This window comes from Microchirus variegatus (genome assembly GCF_963457635.1).
Source record: "Microchirus variegatus genome assembly, chromosome: 2".
Taxonomy (NCBI): Eukaryota; Metazoa; Chordata; class Actinopteri; order Pleuronectiformes; family Soleidae; genus Microchirus; species Microchirus variegatus.
The window spans coordinates 40,568,317-40,589,743 of NC_139803.1; the positions used below are offsets into that span (position 1 = coordinate 40,568,317).

General features: G+C 41.1%; 1 protein-coding gene across 1 annotated transcript in view; it reads right to left on the bottom strand.

Moving 5' to 3' along the window:
* Window positions 1-21,427, bottom strand: part of adam19a (ADAM metallopeptidase domain 19a) — a 204,457-nt gene that overhangs the window by 162,395 nt on the left and 20,635 nt on the right. The window contains exon 2 of the mRNA XM_083910418.1: window positions 9,839-9,918. Coding sequence (XP_083766544.1) covers window positions 9,839-9,918 — 80 coding nt within the window. The remainder of the gene's footprint in view (window positions 1-9,838; window positions 9,919-21,427) is intronic.

Consider the following 21,427-nt stretch of genomic DNA (forward strand, 5'->3'; position numbering starts at 1 on the left):
CTGTCTGTTGTGTCGTGTTCGATTTTGCCGTTTGCTGTCGTCGTCGTGCTACGTATCTCGCCGATGCACCCATCAGACATCCCACACCCCTCCTACCAAGTTAACATACCGTTCTCAGGGTTTCACCATTCCAAACGGTGCCATACCACGATGGAAACACACCTTTAGTGTTTGCCCATATCTGATAACACATTTTAAAGCCAGTATCTGCTGATACCAATCCCTACTTTGCATACATCTCATATCTTCCATTTGTTATATTCTACGAGTTTGCATTCGTCTGCCCGTCCATGTTTGCTCTGCAGGTCTTCACTTTCCCATTATTGTGAGCATTAAGATGCGCGAGAGGCAGCGAGACGCCTCCGTTGATTATCGTCAATTACACGGTGCCCATCGGGGGGAGCCGGCCCGAGTCTGGCAGCTAATCATCCACGGAGAAATGAGGATAAACTGACAAAGGCTACACTTGAACCACTCTCAGGTTGGTGCTTCAGCCCGGAGGAAGCCTCGTGTCACTGTGCTTACTGTGACAGGCCGACAATTACGAAATAGAATTAAAGTGACAAAAGCAAATGGAGGCTTTTATTCCCAAACAAATTGCTGTAAAATTAGTATTTATTAAATTAAACTTCCTAAAAGGTTGTGTTTTTTTTGGACATTATTTTATTAGTTTTGCTGTCTCGGAGATTCTGAGGACACGGCGAAGCAAAGTGTGAAATATGTGTCTGAAGAGGAACGGGAGCTGTCGCAAGGCCAGAAAAGTTCTCAAACAAAGCCTCGTTTTCATCTGATAATTCTCCAGTCAGCATCGTTTTCATAACACGGCGGCGACGGCAGACGCAGGTCGACCCGGAGGCTGAACCTCCATCACATTAGCAAAGGTGATATTGGTTTATCCCCGAAAACAATTTAATCACCGCTAATTTAGCAATTTAATATCATAGATGAGTCAGATCATTTAGTTCCACATCCAAGTTTATAACCAAGCGCTTCATTTCATTTTCATTAATTACAAACAGAATTGTCTTTAAGGGTTTCAGATCGTTAAGTAAATAAAACACCAAAGTTAGAAACACTCACAGTTTAAATGGAGCCAAGGCCGTAGTCTGACTAAGGCCGGTAGAGCTGCAAATAAGGATTATTTTCATAATCGATGAATCTGTCGATTATTTTCTCGATTAATCGATGAATCGTTTGGTCGATAAAATGTCAGAAAATGTTAAAAAACCATCAGTGTTTATCAAACCTGGAAATGACGACGTTCTTGAAAGTCTTGTTTTGTCCACAAACCAATTTCTTTGTTATGTGGAGCAAAGAAACAAAGAAAATATTTGCATTTAAGAAGCTAAAACAATCTTGTTTTTATGAAAAAAAAATTCTAACCAATTATGAAAAATGGTAGATGATTTAGTAATCAATTAATAATCAATAAATCGATTCAGTGAGTATACATGCGTAGGAGAAAATCGATTTATTGGCCATGTATGTCTGACTCCATCGCTGTAGGTGGCGCTGTATCGCTCTATAAGCTTGTCACGAAACAAATTAGATCAAGGAGTAATCGGACTATGAATCCCATTATCCAGGTACATTAGTTCGACCAAGACCAACAATTTAATTTAAATCGGACTAACGTGTTAACACGACATTAAAAAAAAAAAATCGTTGTCTTAGTCCGACTAAGACTAACACGATTTAAATCAGACTAACGTGTTTAAACGACATTAAGAAAACCAAATCATTGTCTTAGTCCGACTAAGACCAACTCAATTTAAAATCAGACTAAAGTGTTAACACGACATTAAGAAAACCAATTCATTGTCTTAGTCCGACTAAGACTAACTCAATTTAAATCAGACTAAGGTGCTTAAACGACATTAAGAAAACCAAATCATTGTCTTACTTTGACTAAGACAAACTCAATTTAAATCAGACTAACATGTTAACACGACATTAAGAAAACCAAATCATCGTCTCGTCTTAGTCTGACTAAAATCGGCCTGAACTGTTCGCAGTCTTGCGCTGAGAAAACGTCTTTCAACTGACAATTTCTTTCACAACGTTTGACAAAAACGATGAGCCACAAAGACTTGGTAGACGATCCTTTTATATCCAATGTTTCATTAGCTCTGCTTTTCCAGTCCTGCCACAGAAAAACACTGAGAAACCTTTTTCCTGTACTTTTATCTGTTCAAGTTCAAGTGATTCAACAAATTACAGCTATTGCATTTTGAGAACGCCTCCTTGAGAACTTTATTTTGGGGTTTTTGTGTTATACCTCATTTCCTTGTTAGTATGTGACCCTGGATTAAAAAAAAAAAAAAAAAAAGGCTTCTCTCAAGGTGTCAACTTATCTTTCCCTCTCTCCATCTCCAAAGCCACTTGTCCTCTCTTGCCAAAGCAGCCATTAAGGCCATCTGTATAGAGAGGCACTGAGCCGTGGTCGCATGTTTAGCTGCCAACCTCTTGTCAACAATAACAGATAATCGCTGACAAAACAGGTTAGCGGTCGCTAAGATTTTTAACCAGTGTTTCTCATCTGTACGCCAATGTTTCAACAATTCAGGAGGGGGGGATATTCATTTAGAAAGGAGAGAATTCTCAGTTATGGTCGGGTACGAATCACACATCTGTCCCCCATCCAGTTGGCGGAAGCCAGAGCAGTGATGAACCTCATCAGGAACAAATGTGAAATGAAGCAGCTTTGAAAACAAAATATAAATCTACTGGCAAGGCGTCAACCTTAAGCTAAACAGGAAGTGTGTGATGAACGCGACCGACAAAAAAAAACGACCAACTCTTTGTCACGACGGTGTTTTATGGCCGGCAAACAACGGGCTGGGAGCTTAAATCGGCAAGTTGTAGGTGGCGCTGCATCGCTCTATAAGCTTGTCACGAAACAAATTAGCTCCAGGAGTAATCGGACTAATCTCATTATTCAGGTACATTAGTCCGACTAAGACTAACAATTCAATTTAAATCAGACTAACGCGTTTACACGACATTAAGAAAACCAAATCATTGTCTTAGTCTAAGACCAACTTGACTTAAATCAGACTAACGCGTTTACACAACATTATCAAAATCAAATCATTCTCTTAGTCCGACTAAGACTAACTCAATTTAAATCATACCAACGTGTTTACACGACATTATGAAAACCAAATCATTCTCTTAGTCCGACTAAGACTAACTCAATTTAAATCATACCAACGTGTTTACACGACATTATGAAAACCAAATCATTCTCTTAGTCCGACTAAGACTAACTCAATTTAATTCAGACTACCGTGTTTACACGACAGAAAACCAAATTATTGTCTTAGTCTGACTAAAATCGGCCTCAACCGTTTGCAGTCTTGCGCATTTGTTCCTCATCCGGAACAAATGTGAAATGAAGCAGCTTTGAAAACATAATATAAATAGTGGCAGCGTCAACCTTCAGCTAAACAGGAAGTGTGTGATGTGTGATGAACGCGACTGACAAAAAAAACCGACCAACTCTTTGTCACGACGGTGTTTTATGGCCGGCAAACAACGGGCGGGGAGCTTAAATCGGCACGTTTATAGACCTTAAAGTGCATCTGTGTGATAACATTACAAAGATACAGAGACTCCCCCGTGACTGATGGGAGTTCACACTCCACATCATCGGGTGGCAGTAACGCACCCGCACAGCGGAAATGAAGAAGAGACGGATGAGTCTAAGCGGACGACGCCAAACGTACCACCGAGAGATATTTAAGTTTGTCTGGAAACTTGGTGCAGAAGCAATCGTGTGTGATTTCATTATTAATCACGAGAAAATGCACTTTGCAGTAGCTAAAAAAAAAATCAAAAAGGTAGAGCAGAGGAGCAGAAGATCTTTTCCAGGGGCCTGGACTATATCAATTCAAATATAAACGGTATCCAAGCGTACTGGCACTGACGGAGCATTTTCCTTTTCCATTTTGCAGTAGTGAAGCTTCTTTTTTTTATTTCCCCAAGCCCATTTTCAAAGAATAAAATCTAAAAAAAAAAAAAAAAAGCTAAAACCAATCAGAGCGACAAAACATGTGAAGGTAACAGTGGGACCCTGGAGAAGCAAACAAACACCGACAAGGAAATTACACTGAGATTTGCAGAGAAGTGGCTTGGAAGTTTAAAATTGACAGTTCTTTCACTCGAGGAATTATGATACGTGAGCCACAGCGAGGCAGGAAGTGCAGTGTACGCGTTTGTTTGATTGTGGTTCACCAGGGGCAGTTAAAAGTGTTTTTTTTTTGCCATGTTCATGTCGGCATTTACCAAAATGCTTAATATGGGGGACAGACTTTATAAAGATGGCAAATTAGGAGAATTGTGAGAAGAGCAAATGTGTGCATAATGTTGTAATTTCCCCCGCCAAAATAAGAGCTTCTAATGAAAAACAACGATGATGAAAGTGAGAGCAAGAATTTATTTTTTCCAAGAGACCAATGACGAGCTGAGAGTGAAACTGTTAACAGAGCTTTTTTCCTGGACAATAAGAACCAGGGAATCAGTGAGCAGGGATTGGACGATACTACTTTTTTTGGCGTATCACAAACTCAAGTATCTACCGATACCAATATTAGTCCGATACGGTCATTTTAGACCATTTATTAACTATGAAGCAGCTGTTAACACATTTGTGCCGAGTCATTTCAAAGACAGAATTCTCCCACCGTTCACCCAAAAAGACGACATAAACAGCCCAAACATGACTCAGCTAAAATGGTTTTGTCGACGTGCGATATATAGGATTTTTTTTAATTGTATCAGATTTTACATTTCTATCTGTCCAATATCAGATCCAGTGATTTTGACCAGTATCGGACCGATCCCGATACTGAACAATACCGATTACCATAGCAATCAGGAAATGAATGCGGTGAGGTCTGCGACTAAAAACGCAGACCCGTGATGTTCAAACTAAAACAGAGCCAGCAGATTTTTAAACTTTTCCCGCTTTGGACGATCAAAAACAGTCTAGTTGTGGAGGCGACAGGCGTCAAAACTGTGGAATAAAACAATGATGTAGCCTCATTTTCCAATGGAGGTAGGACGCATCAGCGAGATGCGTAGCGTGACATCGTACCAGTGTGACAAATACAAACGCAGACACCAATTGAGCACCCACCCTGATGCATACTGACCGTACCATTGCTCTAAGGCAGTGGTTCCCAACCTTTTTCTTAAGGGACCCATATTTTTACCATTGTAAATTTTGGTGACCCCCCCCCCCCATGAAAAATAAAATAAGGAACATCATAACTTCTTTTACATTAAATACTTTATTATATTTCAGTAATTTCATAACAGCATGAAACAATGAGGATAACCTGTCTATACTTCTTCAGAACTTAGGCCTATTTTTAAAAACACAATTTTCTTTATTAGGCCCTATATTTCAATTATTACCTGCTTGACTAAAAAAACAGCAACAGCATGAAACAATGAGGATAACCTGTCTATACTTCTTCAGAACCTAGGCCTAATTTTAAAAACACAATTTCCTTTATTAGGCCCTATGTTTCAATTATTACCTGCTTGAATAAAAAAACAGCAACAGCATGGAGCAATGAGGAAAAACATGTGTAAAATGACCACATAAACTTCAGAACTTGTACTAGGAACACATTTTTCGTTGTATTATGATCATCTTTTCATTTCACTTTCATACATACCAGGCAGCCTAGCTTTTAATGAGAGCTCTGACACTGTATTTCTTGAGCCAGTGATGGGATGTCTGGTGTGACTTTGGTAACAGCCAAACGAAAGTCACTGTGCACATCAAGTCTGTTGCGTGCCTTTGTTTTTATGGTGACCAGAGCGCTGAAAGCAGTCTCTGACAGGTATGTTGTGGCAAATGGCAAGATGAATCTGGTGGTTGCATGATGAGCAAGCCTAGGAGCGACTCCTGGCCCTTTCACAAGCCAAAACCGCTTGTATCCATGCTCATCATAGAATCGCTTGCAGAGAGAGTTGGACTTTATATCCATGAGCTCATCCTCAGCCTGGAGGTGCTCCACATCTTCTTCTTTAGCGAGAAATGGGTCCATCACCCATGCGTCTTTTGAGACATGTTCATTAATATCCGAAAAACGCGAGTGCATATCCTCTTGAAGCTGCTCCATGTGGCGGGTGAATTGTCTGGCCAAAGCATCAGATAACTTCCCCCCTGACTGTTGTTGTAGCAAGGGAAACTGTTGCAGGTCCCCCTTTCCCAGTTTATTCTTCCTGTACTCCACTTTACGCACAAACGCATCCACTGCCTCTTTGCACTCCATTACGTTGGCATCCGCGCCCTGCATGCGTTTGTTTGCCTCGTTGTACAGACTGAATATCTCCGCAAGATATGAAGTCTTAATGAGAAACTCGTCGGTCATTTCGTCGGATAGTTTCTGGTTATGAACGGCTAAGAATTCACTTATTTGGTTTTTAAGTTCCATGAAACGCACCAACACTCTGCCGCGGGAAAGCCAGCGCACTTCGGTGTGGAGGAGAAGTGTCTGGTGCGCCTCATCCTCACACAGCTGTGCAAAGATCCTTTTGTTGACCGGGCGAGCTTTAATAAAGTTGACTATTTTGACCACAGTCTTTAAGGTTACGTCCAGGTCTTCACAGAGGTGTTTGGCAGCCAGTGCGTGTCTGTGTATCATGCAGTGAAACACTAAACAGTGCGGAGCCTTCTCCTTCAAACGGCTGTTGAAGCCCTTATTTTTCCCCATCATTGCGGCGGCTCCATCTGTGCAGCATGCAACTATATTTTCATAGGGAATATTGTGCCTTGTGAAGTACGTGTCGACTACACCGAAAATATCCTCTCCTCTTGTGGTGGCTGTGAGATTAACAGACATAAGAATGTCTTGTTTAAGCTCAGTTTCCTCAATGTACTGTACATACACAATGAGAATTGCTTCCTCTGCCACAGTGGTAGTTTCATCCAGCTGGATTGAAAACGGGCGTGTCCTGATTTTTTCAACGAGTGTCTTCTCAACGTTCCCTGCCATTCTGTCGATCCTGTCTTTCACTGTGTTGTTGGATAGTGGTACAGTCTTAAATTTGTTAGCCACCTGCGGTCCACACAGTATCTCAGCCATTTTAATGCACGCAGGTTTAATCAGTGTTTCGCCGATGTTGTGTGGCTTTTTGGCTTGGGCAATTAGGAGAGAGCACTCAAGGGATGCAACCGTTGCCTGCCTCTGGTCGCTTCCTGCCCTGAAGAAACTCTCCTTTATGTTTTGGGGCCTGCTAGTGACAACAAGCTCTCTTTTTCGGATGAAAAACTCTTTGGGTTTACCCACCGTCTCGGGATGTTTAGTTGTCTGGTGTCGCCTCAGCTTGCAGGGCTTCAAACTTTCATTTGCCAGTTTCTCGTGGCAAAATATACATTCAGCTCTAATTTTATCCATTGCTTCTATGAAGCCAAACTCAATATAACTTTCTTGGAAGCCCCTCTTTTTCTTTTTGACATTTTCCGCAGTCTCCTCTACCTGACGCTTCGCCATCTCTGCCTGAGCTTTGTTTATGTTGCTAGGCAATGGCTGCTGCACGAGAGGCGTTCACGTCACACAGGAATGCTCTGTTCCTCGTGATATCGGCCTATAACTTATTTGTTTACCTATTTAAATACACGAATAAATGTTTAATGTGGCCCTTGAATTTAGTTGATTTTGTCACATATATATGAATTAAACACTTACTCATTTATTTAACATTTTAATTACATTAAAATTATTAAACCCCTTAAAATCAAGAGGGCTTCGCGACCCCCCCTGGATCTTTGGCGCCCCCCTCAGGGGGTCGGGCCCCCCCGGTTGGGAACCACTGCTCTAAGGGAAGGGTGCCAAAAATGTTATTTTGGTACCATTCCTCATGGAAACACAAAAAAATACATACCGTACTGTACCAAACTCTACAACTCAGTGGAAACACGGCGTCAGTTGGACGATTTAGAGTCTCCAATTAACGTCATAAAACCTACATATCTTTGGACTGTAGATGAAGCTCTGATGGAGGTAGGAGAAGACGACGATTGACGAGCTAAAGAAACATCACAACCAATTAAACAAAGATGATTCTAACTGAATTTGGCAACTTATCAGGACACAACTTGATAACTAGGGATGGGAACAATACGCGATAATATCACGATACAACGATCCGGTGATAATCAACATATAGCAAGACAATTGCGTAGCGATACGTCACGATATCCGTCTACCTGGAGAAAACAAAATGTTAACGTGAAGAGTATAAAGTGCAGGATTTCTCAATTAATGCTAGTAGTAGTATTGTCAAACGCATGGCGCGTTTCCATGACAACTGACCAGAAAAAGACACGCGTGACGCCATGTTTACGCGACTCCGGATTGTTAAAATGAGTCTCTAAAGTAACGCTAAACTTTAAAAACAGAGGCACACATACGCTGGTTATTTGTAGCGCTGCTCTTATCGTTTAATAAACAGACCGCTCTAGTTCGACTGTAGGTGCGCTACCGGCGCTAAAAGGAGCTAATGCAGCTAACGGAGCTAACTGGTAAACGGTGCCTGGACTCCAATGTCGCGGCGTGTACACATGACATCATGCGCTTAACCCTAACCCAAACGAGTCATGCGTTAACGCACGTTAACACGCGTTAACCTATTGCAAATCACTAGCTAGTAGCGATGCCCCGGTTATCTTGTAGCAAAAGGAAAGACGACGATACCTAAATCACCAAAATGATATTTTTAAATAAACTGTGCAAATAAACTCTACAATATTAGGATCTCGCGTTAAAAAGAGGGAGTAAAAAGTTTCCGTATCAATAATCAAAGCGCCGTGTCAAGTGTCCCCTCAGGATACAAGTACACAACGGCCAGAACAGATGTCCTCCATTTAGCCATAAAAACCAGATCAGGGAGGAGGAAAAAAAAAATCCATGAAGGTCGTCGGAAATGATTAAATATTTAAAACTATCAAAGTCGCGGAAGATACGCCGGGCGTAATTAGAACCGTGCTTCATTACGCCGCATATTCCCATAATTTGACACAACTCAATTCGAGCACTTTTTTCTTTTTATGTCAGTGACCTTTGAAATGTGAAGTCCCACATCTGGAGAGTGTCCAGCAATGGTGAACATAATATAGAATAAATATACAGGAAATTAACGTGTTCTGAAAAACAAACCTTCACAATAGGTTACTAGAGTGTATTACTGTGATTTAGCAGCATTTACACGGAAAAAACATGCATATATAAACGTATAAACACTGCGTTTTGCTGGAACTTCACTGTGGTAACGCCATACATTATATTAAAGAGATTTAGCCGTTTTTTGCCATTTAAAAAATACTGTATTTTACCGTTGCTTCTCTCAAAATCAAGGAAAATCTGTCCATCTGATTTCAAAATGGTACAACTGTCTGACGGTCGGCTTGACAGACTTCATTCAATTTGGCATGCGTCTCGCTGAGGGCGCCAGTTTGTGCCGTGCCGACTTTGGCGACGTTCAGATAAAGAACGCAACCGATATATAATCCCTAAAGTGTGCAGTGATGGCGGCTTTGACGTCGGATCAGAAATGCACGGAAACGAGCATCGCGCTTCTAATAAATCACTTTCTTGGAATAGCCACATGTGGTAATTTCACAATAAAACACGTACGGTGTCATCCTGGACATTTTTTTTTTACAGCGTCATATAAAACACCGACTTTTACTCTCGTTGGCAAACGGACATGAGTTGCACAAACAGTCGTGCAGTTACGGTGTTAAGATGTGTGCGTTTCACGCGGCGTGAGGTCAGTGTTCGGCGTGTTTGATGATGATGATGATGATGAGGTCTCTGACCTGTGTCGACGCTTCAGCCTCCCTCTTGCCTCGGCCTCCAGAAACCCAGCTCGCCGTCACCGTCCGTCCCCTCCTCGGCCCTGGACCGAACACAAAGCAGGAGAGAGAGATTAATGGGACTGCGGGGGGCGGGGAAACGGCCACGCTCAACGGTTAAAAAAACGTCGCTTCCAGAACCAAAACAGAGTAAATACTGTGTTAAAGTATGACCAATTACATCATATGAAGTATATACAACAGGAATAAATGATTAAAGCGAGGTGTAAACCCAAAAAATATGAAAGAAGACAATTACCAAATCACAGCGCCTTCAATTTTTCTTCTTACCGTTAGTACTGCAAAAACAGATCAATTAATAATAGATTAAACCATTATTGCTAAACTCTTCTGATAAGTGATGAATCACTGTTAAGTGTTTGTTTTTATACAATAAAACTGCGAAAATTTCTGCTTCTTAAAATGTGACCGTGTTCTCGTTTGTTTGCTCTTTTTGTGACATTAAAACTGAAAATCTGTCATTTGTGGACATGACGAAACACCGGAGGACGTTTTCATATCGACTTTTTAGAAAACAAACATCTCCAGAAATCATTCATATATTTACGATGCAAATCCTTGCATTAGATTAAATTAGCATGTCATAATTCTCCATTTTGTTTGAATAATAAAGAGAATATTGAAACAAAACTTGAAATATACATACATATATATACATACACACACACACGTATATACATACACACACGTATATATATACACACACACATATACATGTATATATACACACACGTATACACGTATTTATATATACACACACACGTATATGCATATATATATACACACACACGTATATACATATATATACATATATACACACACGTGTATACATATATATATATATACACACACGCATATACATACACACACACGCATATACACACATATATATATATATATATATATATATATATATACACACGCATATACATATATATGTACATATATACAAATACCTATATACGTATGTGTATGTATATACAAACATATATATACATATATTTATATATACATACATATACATACACACACGGTGAGTTTCAGATTTAATTCAGATGTATTTAGCATCATGATCATCGTTTTATTGTGAAGTACACATCATTCCACAATCAAAACAAAGACTTTTACTTTGAAATACTGTGAAATATCGTCTGTTTTGCGACATCATGATGTTATAATCTTCCCAGTTTCCCAGTTTTTCCCTCCTCTTTGATTCAGATCTTCCTCAAAAACGTCTACTTCTGCTTGTGACTGACGTTAAGTAACTAAATAAATCAGAATGACTGTCTGATAACGCGTGTGCAGACATTAAATCACCTGTGCTGACGCATCCCGACGCCGCTACCGTACATTACAAGAGCACACTGATTAATATCAGGAGCTAAATCGAATTCAAACGCGCACTAAGTGATGATCTTCGCCGCTGGAAACCAGCGAAGACGACGTTAAGATTTCGCCACATTCCGCTTCAACGGCGGCGGCGGCGGCTGATCCAATGGTTTCCACAGCCACAAGCTGTGTGCTCTGACATTATCATTCAGCGTTTGTGTCCATTTGTGCCGCACAGTCGTCTGCTGTGGCCGAAAACGGCCGCTGTGAGAGCAGCAACAGGGACTGAAGTAAAATAAAAAGAAAAAAAAAAAGCAGAGTAAAGTTGTGGTCCAGGGAGATAATGAGGCGGTGGAGCTGTAGATTCAGCTGAGGCTCATCACTGTGAATGAGCAAAACCGTTTCGCACCGTTTTCCCCATTGTAATTCCTTATTTTAGGACAGAAACATTGATTTTTACTCCACACGTGACTCGCATACTTATGGATACATCTGGAATGGAATCATGAATAATTGGTGGAAGCTGGCAAACAGCCCAAAATTGCATTACATTAAACATTAACCTTGTTATCGTAGCACAAGCCTGGTACAACAGCAGGAAGTGAAGCAGGACTGGAGGAGAACATGGACACACTATTTTATGTGCATCAGATATCGCAACCGCACAAAAAGGTGTGCGATCGGGGGAACACAGTCAAGTCTCCGACTGCCTGCTGGGAAACTAATGAGAGAGGCCGCTGGACTGGTGTGTTAGCGGGAGTTCCGACAGTCGCAGAAAAACCTCACAACAGTCGCACAAAACGCATTAAGGCGATTTAAGGACACGCGAATGACAGAAAGTAAGGTCATGACAAACAATTATTCACACCAGGATAATCCCGCGGGATATTACACACCGTTATTTGGTTTGGTTCATTTTCACGGTGCCCTTCTGTAAGCAGACCATAACAAGGTTATGTAGCTAAAAACACGGCTCACCGATTAGCCAGGACCTAAAACACCAAATGTATGCACTCTTGGGGTTTCTTCCTCTCTTTGGTTGGCTGGATAGTCCGTTAGCATGTTCCTCTGTAAGCTAACCGCACCAGGGTTCCCTTGTTTGGTCTGCAACAGAGTTGGGACTAGCATACCTGCTGCAGACTATCCAAGGAAACAAATTCATGTGAGTATAATAAAGTTGGACCAAGCAGCTCTAAGTTTTTCCTGATTCTAATGAATTAATCTGATGAGGGAGTGCTTGCCGACCTGTATCCTTAGGGATAACCACCATGAAACCATGTTTCCATCATGGTACGGTTTAGAACGGTAAAGCCCAGGGTTAGGCTTGCATTTCAACTGAGAACAGTACTTTTACTTCGTAGGGGGGTATGTGCTGTGACACGGTAACAATGCGAGGACATTGAACGCAACTATAACTGAGGACCCACCCTGACCGTACCATTACTCAAAGGGATGGGTGCCAAAAATGGAACCCTATATGGTTGCCGATGGTTATTTTGGTACCATTCCTAATGGAAATGCAAACAATACACAAAGTACTGTACCAAACTACATCTACAATTAGGTGGAAACTAGGAGTGGGGGGAAAAAAATTGATAAGAAGATTCGCGATTCTAATCATCCACAATTCAGAATCAATTCATAAACTTCAACATTTTTGGGGGGGGGGTTAAAAGTTTCTATTTGTGCACAGTTTATTTTTGTAACTTCTGGGAGAAAAATGCAGCTATTCTAAGCTTTTATATATGCTTAAGTTGTTTTTTTGTACAGTAAGTATGTTTTTATTTGTTTTGAATGAATAAATGTTAACTTTTGTCTTAAGTTTGGCTTTGTGTGATCACATCATTGGAATCGGTTTATTAAAAAAATCACAATACCTTATACAAACTGTATTGTTTTGATGCCATAATTTGCCTCAACACACCATACATTGTTTCAATATTTGTTTATCGTTTGTATATTGTAACATATCTTTTGCTGCCTCTTGGCCAGGACTCCCTCGAAAAAGAGGTTTTTAATCTCAATGGGACTTTCCTGGTAAAATAAAGGTTGAATAAAATAATAAAATTTGAATCGAGAATCGTTTGAATCAATAATTGGTTGAATCGAGAATCGATTTGGAATCGAATTGTGAGACACCCAAAGATTCACATCCCTAGTGGAGAAACAGCTTAAGTTGGTCAATTTAGAGTCTCCAATTGTTTCTCATTGCTGGTCCTCAGGGCCCCCCCTGCCCTGCATGTTTTAGATGTTGCCCTGCGTTGACACACCTGCTTCAAATGGTCAGCTTGTCATCAAGCGCTGCAAAAGCCTGATAACGACTCATTCGAGCAGGGCAACATCTAAAACATGCAGGGCAAACACTGAATTAACGTCATACAACCTACATATCTATCTTTGGACTGTAGATGAAGACAGAGCTCCTGGAGAAAACCGTGCAATCGTGGTCGGAGCTGGGTCTAGCTCATCACTAGAGCAGAGACATGACAGGAAGTTCATGAGGGACTGGGAGAAAACGACGCGATGTGCGCTCGTTCTCCGCGTCTTAGCGAGGGGCTGAATCACAGCAACGCAGTAGAGCGTCTTACAGCTGCTCAAAGCACGGATTCTGGTGTTTGCATGTGTGAGGTCATGGAGATGACATCTGGGGGTCAGAGTTCACGGCTCAGACACTTGGTTAATTGCTGCTGCTGCTGTGGAGAAGAAAGAGCCCTTCCACTCACAGGGCTTAGGGGCATCTTCTTGATTTCGCCGCGTCGCAAAAAAACGCAGAACAAAGTTCAAAACCGAGCGGATCTTCGGAGCAGAGAAGTCTGCAGGGCCAAGAGGTTATGAAAACGTGTGGGAATTAATACTCGCTTCGATCGGCGTCGCGGCAACATCGCACTGGTGTTGAATAATGGCTCCCATTTTCACAGAGGGGGAATCTCAACAGACGACTGGATCAGCTCGGATGACTCATGAGCTCACTTCAAAATTGACAAAAAGCACTTCTCGAGAAGTGGAACTTAGAAAGAGAGCGATTCGTACCCATCGGCTCGGGCGGCCGTACGTTCTATCACAGATAACTCCGGGAACGTCGCCGCTTTATCTCGGGGCCCCGGGAAAAACAAGGGTTTCCAGAACTTTCATTTCAACTCTGGGGGGGAACATTTAGCTGATATCATCTGGAAGACGGAACAAGATGTAATATAAAAGGCTGGAGCGAAAGGAGGCCGTGCAAGGACCGGGGTGTGTGACTTATCAAGCAATTAAATCAAACACCCAGACGCTGGGACACAAGCAAAGAGCAGAGCAGCAACTCAAGCTTCTGTAAGAATCCTTCACCCTTTTTTTTTTTTATAACCAAATGATTAAGAGATATTTTTGAAACTGGGAGCCAAAGGAAAACACACAAAATGTGTGTCTTTACCTTCTGAAAAACCACTGAACAGAACCAATAACATGGTTGATGATGATCTGTATTGTATCCATACAATCCCATACTTAAGTAAATGTTAAATAAATGTGACTCAGCGTTACCGAAGCTTTACCGAAGTCCCCTCGTTCAAAAACATGAAATGACAGATAAACCAAACGACGCGAAGCAAAGAGCTCGACAGAAAAAAAATCAGTCAGCTGAAGTTTTTCGGAACTTTACAAAACACTTACTTTGCTCAAGGTTGTGGTGCGAACTTTGGACAAATGATGACCAGACACACACACACTTAGACTGATGACACAAGCGTGACAAGAGACGTGGACAACCTGCTGCTGATGACTTCAGACGAAAAGATCTCTGGACATTTATTAAACCTTTAGCCTGTCAAAGTCTAATGTGTCCTGCCAGGTTCATAATTAACCCAAAAACTATGTGGTGTTAGCTGTGGGCGACTGGATTTGCTTGAGTTGAAGACCTCATCCAAGAGGCTGGGGGGTGTAGAACCAGGTATTTAACCTGGTAGTGAATGGAAGGTTATTTAAGACGCCACTGTCCAGCTAGAGATTGGTCTTTTCAACTTGGACTGACATTTAAGGACCTCCTAAGTCAAAAATCGTGACATTAAAGCATCCGAGAAGCAACGCATTATAGTATTTTGTGGTCTACACCATGGATGACAAAGAAATGAACATATCTGGGGGGTTAACTACCCCAAGTAGGGTAGTGGAGGAGGCACAACAAGAATCCTAGCGCTATCAAGCCCTAGTGATAGTTTCCAATTAAATCAAGCACACAAACAACGAAATGATTAAGAGATATTTTGAAACTGGAAGCCATAAACATCGACATTAAAGCATCCGAGAAGCGGCACATGGTAGCATTTTGTGGTCTACACTACGGATGACAAAGAAACGAACAAATCAGTGGGTTAGCTCTACCCCAAGTGGGGTAGTGGAGGTAGTACAACCAGAATCCTAGCGCTAACAAGCCATACTGATAGTTTCCAATTAAATCAAGCACCCAAACAACCAAATGATTAAGAGATATTTTGAAACTGGGACCCAAAGAACATTGACATTAAAGCATCCAAGAAGCAGCATATGGTTGCATTTTGTGGTCTACACCATAAATGACAAAGAAATGAACAAATCTGCTGGTTAGCTCTACCAGAACAACCAGAATCCTAGCGCTAACAAGCCCTACTGATAGTTTCCAGAGTGTTGAAATTGTGCATGGTCCAGGTCCACATTCAAGACCTAAAAAAGTCTTAATTAGAAAACAGGAAAGCGACTACAAGAATGGATTTCATTATACATCGTATAGGGCCACATACAAAGTCTAGTATTCGCTGAATACATCTATATTTTGCACATTTATGTCGCTTCACAACATTCGAACCAAACTCCCCACTGAGCAAGACTGCTCTGTTAGCCGTTTACCCTTTTAGCAAAGCGTCTAACTAAGCTCAGACCCCACTGGGAAAGTCCATCGCACTGCTCGATCACAAGCGCACAGTCAGGAATCCACACCACAGGCCTCCGTCACCTATTCTCTTAAAAACATTGAAATCCCACATGCCTAGAAGGCACTTTCTCTCTCTCTCTCTCCGCACTGTAATCCATTAATCTGTCTCATTGTCAAGTGTGTTTTGTGCAGTCGTGTGATCTGCGTAGCTGAATAATGTGCAGAAAGCCAGAGTCGGGGCTCAACATCACAGGCAGCGAATTCGACAAGAAATCAAATGATTACATCCGTGTGCTTTTTTTTTTTTGTTTTTTTTTTGCTTAGAGTCTGGGAAGATCATTGCTTTCTCCCCCAATGTGAAGGTCACCATTAATCGCCGACGACAGTGAGAGGAATCCATAAAATGTCAGCAGCACTTGGCTTGGACGCGCTACAGACAGGAGGAGGAGGCATTTCTGTGACATTTGAGGATTTCAGCGAAAGGGAGCGGCAACAATAATAAGTGAAAGCGGCATGCCGTGGGAATAAATGGGGACGTCTGAGGTTAAGACGCCGTTTCATCCAGATCTTTTTACCTCCGTCATGTGGCTCTCACATGCTGTACACAGCATGGTGTAGGACTGTAAAGTCAAAGTCGACCGGTCGACTGATTGGTCGACACGCTCTGGCTCGACCAAAATTGTGATTGGTCGACTAAATTTTTTTTATTTAATGGTGAATTTCATTAGGAGGAAAGTACCAGATGCTAATAGGGGTGTTTCACAGCACCCGCGCTTCACAGATAACAGCCTGTCTTCAGAAAACACCCCCCCTTGTTTTCCACTATTTTGGTTTAGTCCAGCCCAGTGGGTTGTTGTCGCTCCGTGGCTCATGAGCGACAGACAGTTTAGCTTTGCCATTAATTTAGAGCTGCAACTAACGATTATTTTCGTAAATTGATTAATCTGTCGATTATTTTCTCGATTAATCGATGAATCGTTTGGTCCATAAAATGTCAGAAAATGTTAAAAAACGTTGATCAGTGTTTGTCAAAGCTGGAAATGACGATGTTCTCGAATGTCTTGTTTGGTCCACAAACCAAAATGATTCCGTTTTAATGATTTATTTGTTCTGTGGAGCAAAGAAACCAAGAAAATATTCACATTTAAGAAGCTAAAACTATCATAAATCTTGTTTTAATCATGAAAAAAGCTTCAAACCGATTATCGATTATCAAAATAGTTGGCGATTAATTTAGTATTCGACTAATAATCGATTCATCGATGAATCGTTTCAGCTCTACGTTAATTAGACGTGAATTTTCATGTTAGGCTACAGTCAGTCCTCCTGTCACATCCATGTCAAAGACATCAGCAGTGTGGCAGCATTTTTCAAAAGTAGATGACGGTAAAAAAAAAGTGGAATGCAATCTTTGCAAGCAACAGTTTGCTTTTCACAGCTCTACTACTAACATGCATATCGTTTAAAAAACGCTAAGCTAAGGTTGCTCCGTCCGTTTTGAGTATGAACATATCAGAATTATTAGCATATTTCTAATATTTGCTCCACACACATCCTCACATTAGGGAGAACCTCATCGGTGGTCAACGTTACGTTGGGCCAAACCATTGCTCCACCTGTTCTCCACCATGTGGCGTTGCTCTTAGGCTAAAGTGACTGATTGCCTCTACCTGGGAGGTGATGTTTCCAGCGCTCCGTCACCGTCTGTTTTAAGAGGATTGCATGAAAATCGCAAAGCAAGTCCTCTCGGAACTCTGACGGGTAGGGTCTGCACCGAGGAAGAAACCATTAACCTTTGGAGCACATCCAATTATGCCGGTTAATACAGGAACCACAGCGCTTTCTTTAAAGAATGACTCAAACTGATTTGTTCCAGAAACACCTTCTTGTTTTTTTCTATTCCTGTTAAAATTCCTCTTCACGTCCATAGAAATAAGAAATAAAAGTAAGTCTGGGGAAAGGTTGCCCCCCCCCTGTCAAATCTCTGCCTTCAAAATCCTAAAAATACAGACCGCCTGACAAAAACCAAAAGCTGGCTGGAGGAGAAGAAGAAGACGAGCGCCCCGCGATATCGTCTGCGTCAGTGTTTCACAGACGCCGCTGTTGTAAAAGATGACACAACCCCCTCACAACATAAACTGTGACAAGAGCAAAAGTGTGCATAATAAAAACGTATGCGAGTGTTTGTACTTGTACCATTTCTCCATCAGCTAATATACATTTTGAACAGGTAACCCAGATGTCTCCAAGATATACGATTGATTACAGTTTTATAAGGAGGAAGTTACAGCGACCCAGTGTGTGGGAATGACTGGTCTAACTTTACGTCTGAATCTGGGTCAGGTCAGTGATGTGACCTCAGCCACCGAAATATAGACGCACAGCAAATGACGGATCCACAGAGAGCCAAGAAAAACTACTACGGAGTGAGTAAAACGTAAACCTTATTTTGACGTGGTTTTTTTTGTCGTGGTCCACGAGGGGGGAACAAAAAAAACCATCCTGTAATCAGGCGTTTTAAATCAAAAGCACTGTGCGTTTAATATGCACAGTCAAGTGCTGTGTAAGTGCACAATGGATCAAAGCAGGACGGCAAAAATGAAATGTCCTCAAATAGATCATACGTTTCCCCCCCTCACACACATTATATCGTGCATGTGTTCCTCCGCTTGTGCTGCAGCTCCATTAGAAACACAGCTATAGATAGATGCCTCGATGTGATTGATGCTCTTTCACTGTGCAGAGCTGTGATATAGTCTTTAGTGGCACTGCTACAACAACTACTACAGAGAAATGCAAACTCAACTTTTCCCACTACTGCTACGACTGCTGCTGCTATTATCTGTGAACTAGAGCTGAAACAATTAATCGATTATTAAATTAATCGTCAACTATTTTGATGATCCATAATCAGGATGAAGCTTGTTTTCATTATTAAAACAAGATTTCGGATAGTTTTAGCTTCTTAAATGTGAATATTTCCTTTGTTTCTTTGCTCCACAGAACAAAGAAATAATTTTGTTTTGTGGACAAAACAAGACATTCAAGAACATCGTCATTTCCAGGTTTGACAAACACTGATCAACGTTTTTTAACATTTAATGGACCAAAAATAATATAATAATCGTTAGTTGGAGCTCTACTTTGAAACCAGTGGTTCTCAAGTTTTTTTATTAGGGATGTGAATCTTTGGGTGGCTCACGATTCGATTCAATCACGATTCTTAGGGTCACGATTCGATTCAAAATCGATTCTCGATTCAAAAATTGAATGCATAGTGTGCAAATGCAAATTATGGCATGAAAACAATAGAATTTGTATAAGATAATGTGATAATGTGATCACACAAAGGCAAACTTAAGACAAAAGTTAACATTTATTCATTCAAAAACAAATAAAAACGTACTTACTGTACAAAAAAATAGCTTGCATTAATAAAAAGCTTAGGCTAGCTGCCTTTTTCTCCCATGGAGTTACAAAAAAAAACTGTACACAAATAACACAAAATAGAAATCAAATTTTTTTTCTAAGCGATTTTTGAAGTTTATGAATCGATAAAACCAGAGTTATAATAATAACTTAGTTAAATCGCAGAAGTACTACCAAGTTTCCTCCAAGTACCACCAGAGGAAGTTCACGTACCGATGGTCGTACACGTAACACCGTTTGAGAACCAAGGTTCTAATCTACAAGCAAAGCACTGGAAGGTTTCATCGGGAAGAAGAGATTAATTTCTAAACTCTTCTAATGTAGACAAATGCTCCAGCTAGAGATGATCGCACACATAAATCAGTTCAAAGTTCCTCCTCGGTGTTTGGAGAGGTGACAAAGACTTAGACCTTTAGCTGCGAGAATCTAATTCATTGTCGAATGTTTTCTGCCAAATTTGAGACATGTCCTGCTCTTAAACTACTCTTAAGGTCAAAGGAACATAACTGATGGAGAGAGATTTGAAAAGTACGGCAAAAAAATAAAATATGTTCACCATTGTTAGTGGAGCGCAGTGGAAATCCGTGCCGTAAATTCTATAGCGCTAAAAGTGTTCCGAACAGCATGGATGAACTTTCCAACCACGTCGTTTAGGTAACCAAGAACCTTTCCCCCCCCGTAAATATTAGGAAATACATTTCCCGCTCTTATCACAATTGCATACAGTGCAGCACGGTGTCAGTACGACAACATGATCAAAAAAATTCAACATTTGTAAACTTGCTTATCTCCAACACAACACAGCACTCCACTCCACTCCACTCCCACACTGGAGTCCTTCCCCACGTGACCCGTCTACTTCTAACTGTGGAGCTCACAGAACACAGATGCCCACTCAATCCACTCCAATTTGCAAGGGAAACGATGCAAAAAAGGTGTTTGCTTTGTGCGGGTACTTGAACGGCAGAAATGAAGTGTTCATGTGAGACTAGAAAGAAATGGATGGTTTGTTCAGAACGTAGTCTACGACGTTGATTATTTCAATAAAAAAAACCTGGGACGCAGAACTTAAGAGTTGGCATTTTATATTGCTTTTAGTGCTGTGCAAAAGGTTAACGCGCGTTAGCGCACGTTAATGCATGTTAACGCATGACACGTTTCCATGACGACTGACCGGAAATAGAGTCCAGGCACTGTTTACCAGTTAGCTCCTTTAGCTGCATTAGCTCCTTTAGCTCCTTTTAGCGCAGTTAGCGCCCCTACAGTCGAACTGGAGCGGTCTGTTTGTTAAACGAAAAGAGCAGCGCTACAAATAACCAGCGTACCTGTGTACTGCGCATGTGTGCTTCTGTTTTTAATTTCAGCGTTACTTTAGAGACTCATTTTAACAATCCGGAAAGTCTTTTTCCGGTCAGTCGTCATGGAAACATGCCGTGCGCTAACGTTGACGCCGTTAAACGCTGTTGACGTTTGACAGCACTAAGCGCGTTTACACAAATAAACCGCCATAAATGTTCTTTTAAAACTGCAACGCTCTACAGGAAGTGGTGGCAGTGTTGCTTCATAGTCTCCCGACAAACGGTAATGAACACAGATGAGCGGATTAAGAAGAAAATACATAAAGGCAAGAACATTGACATTTTCTCCAACAACGATCCAAACCTCACTCCTGAACAGGGCTGAACGCTTCGGCAAAAAATACCCAATTGCGATTTCTCCGACAAATGTTGAAATTATGTTTTGATGATTTGCAATATTTATCGGTAATCTTCACTGATAGATTTGAAAAATGATGGTGCATTATTACCACATCATCTACCATCAAAATGTTCCCTTCTAGACAGCAAGGGAAGCTCAGCGTCCTCTAAAATATTCAAATATGTAACACG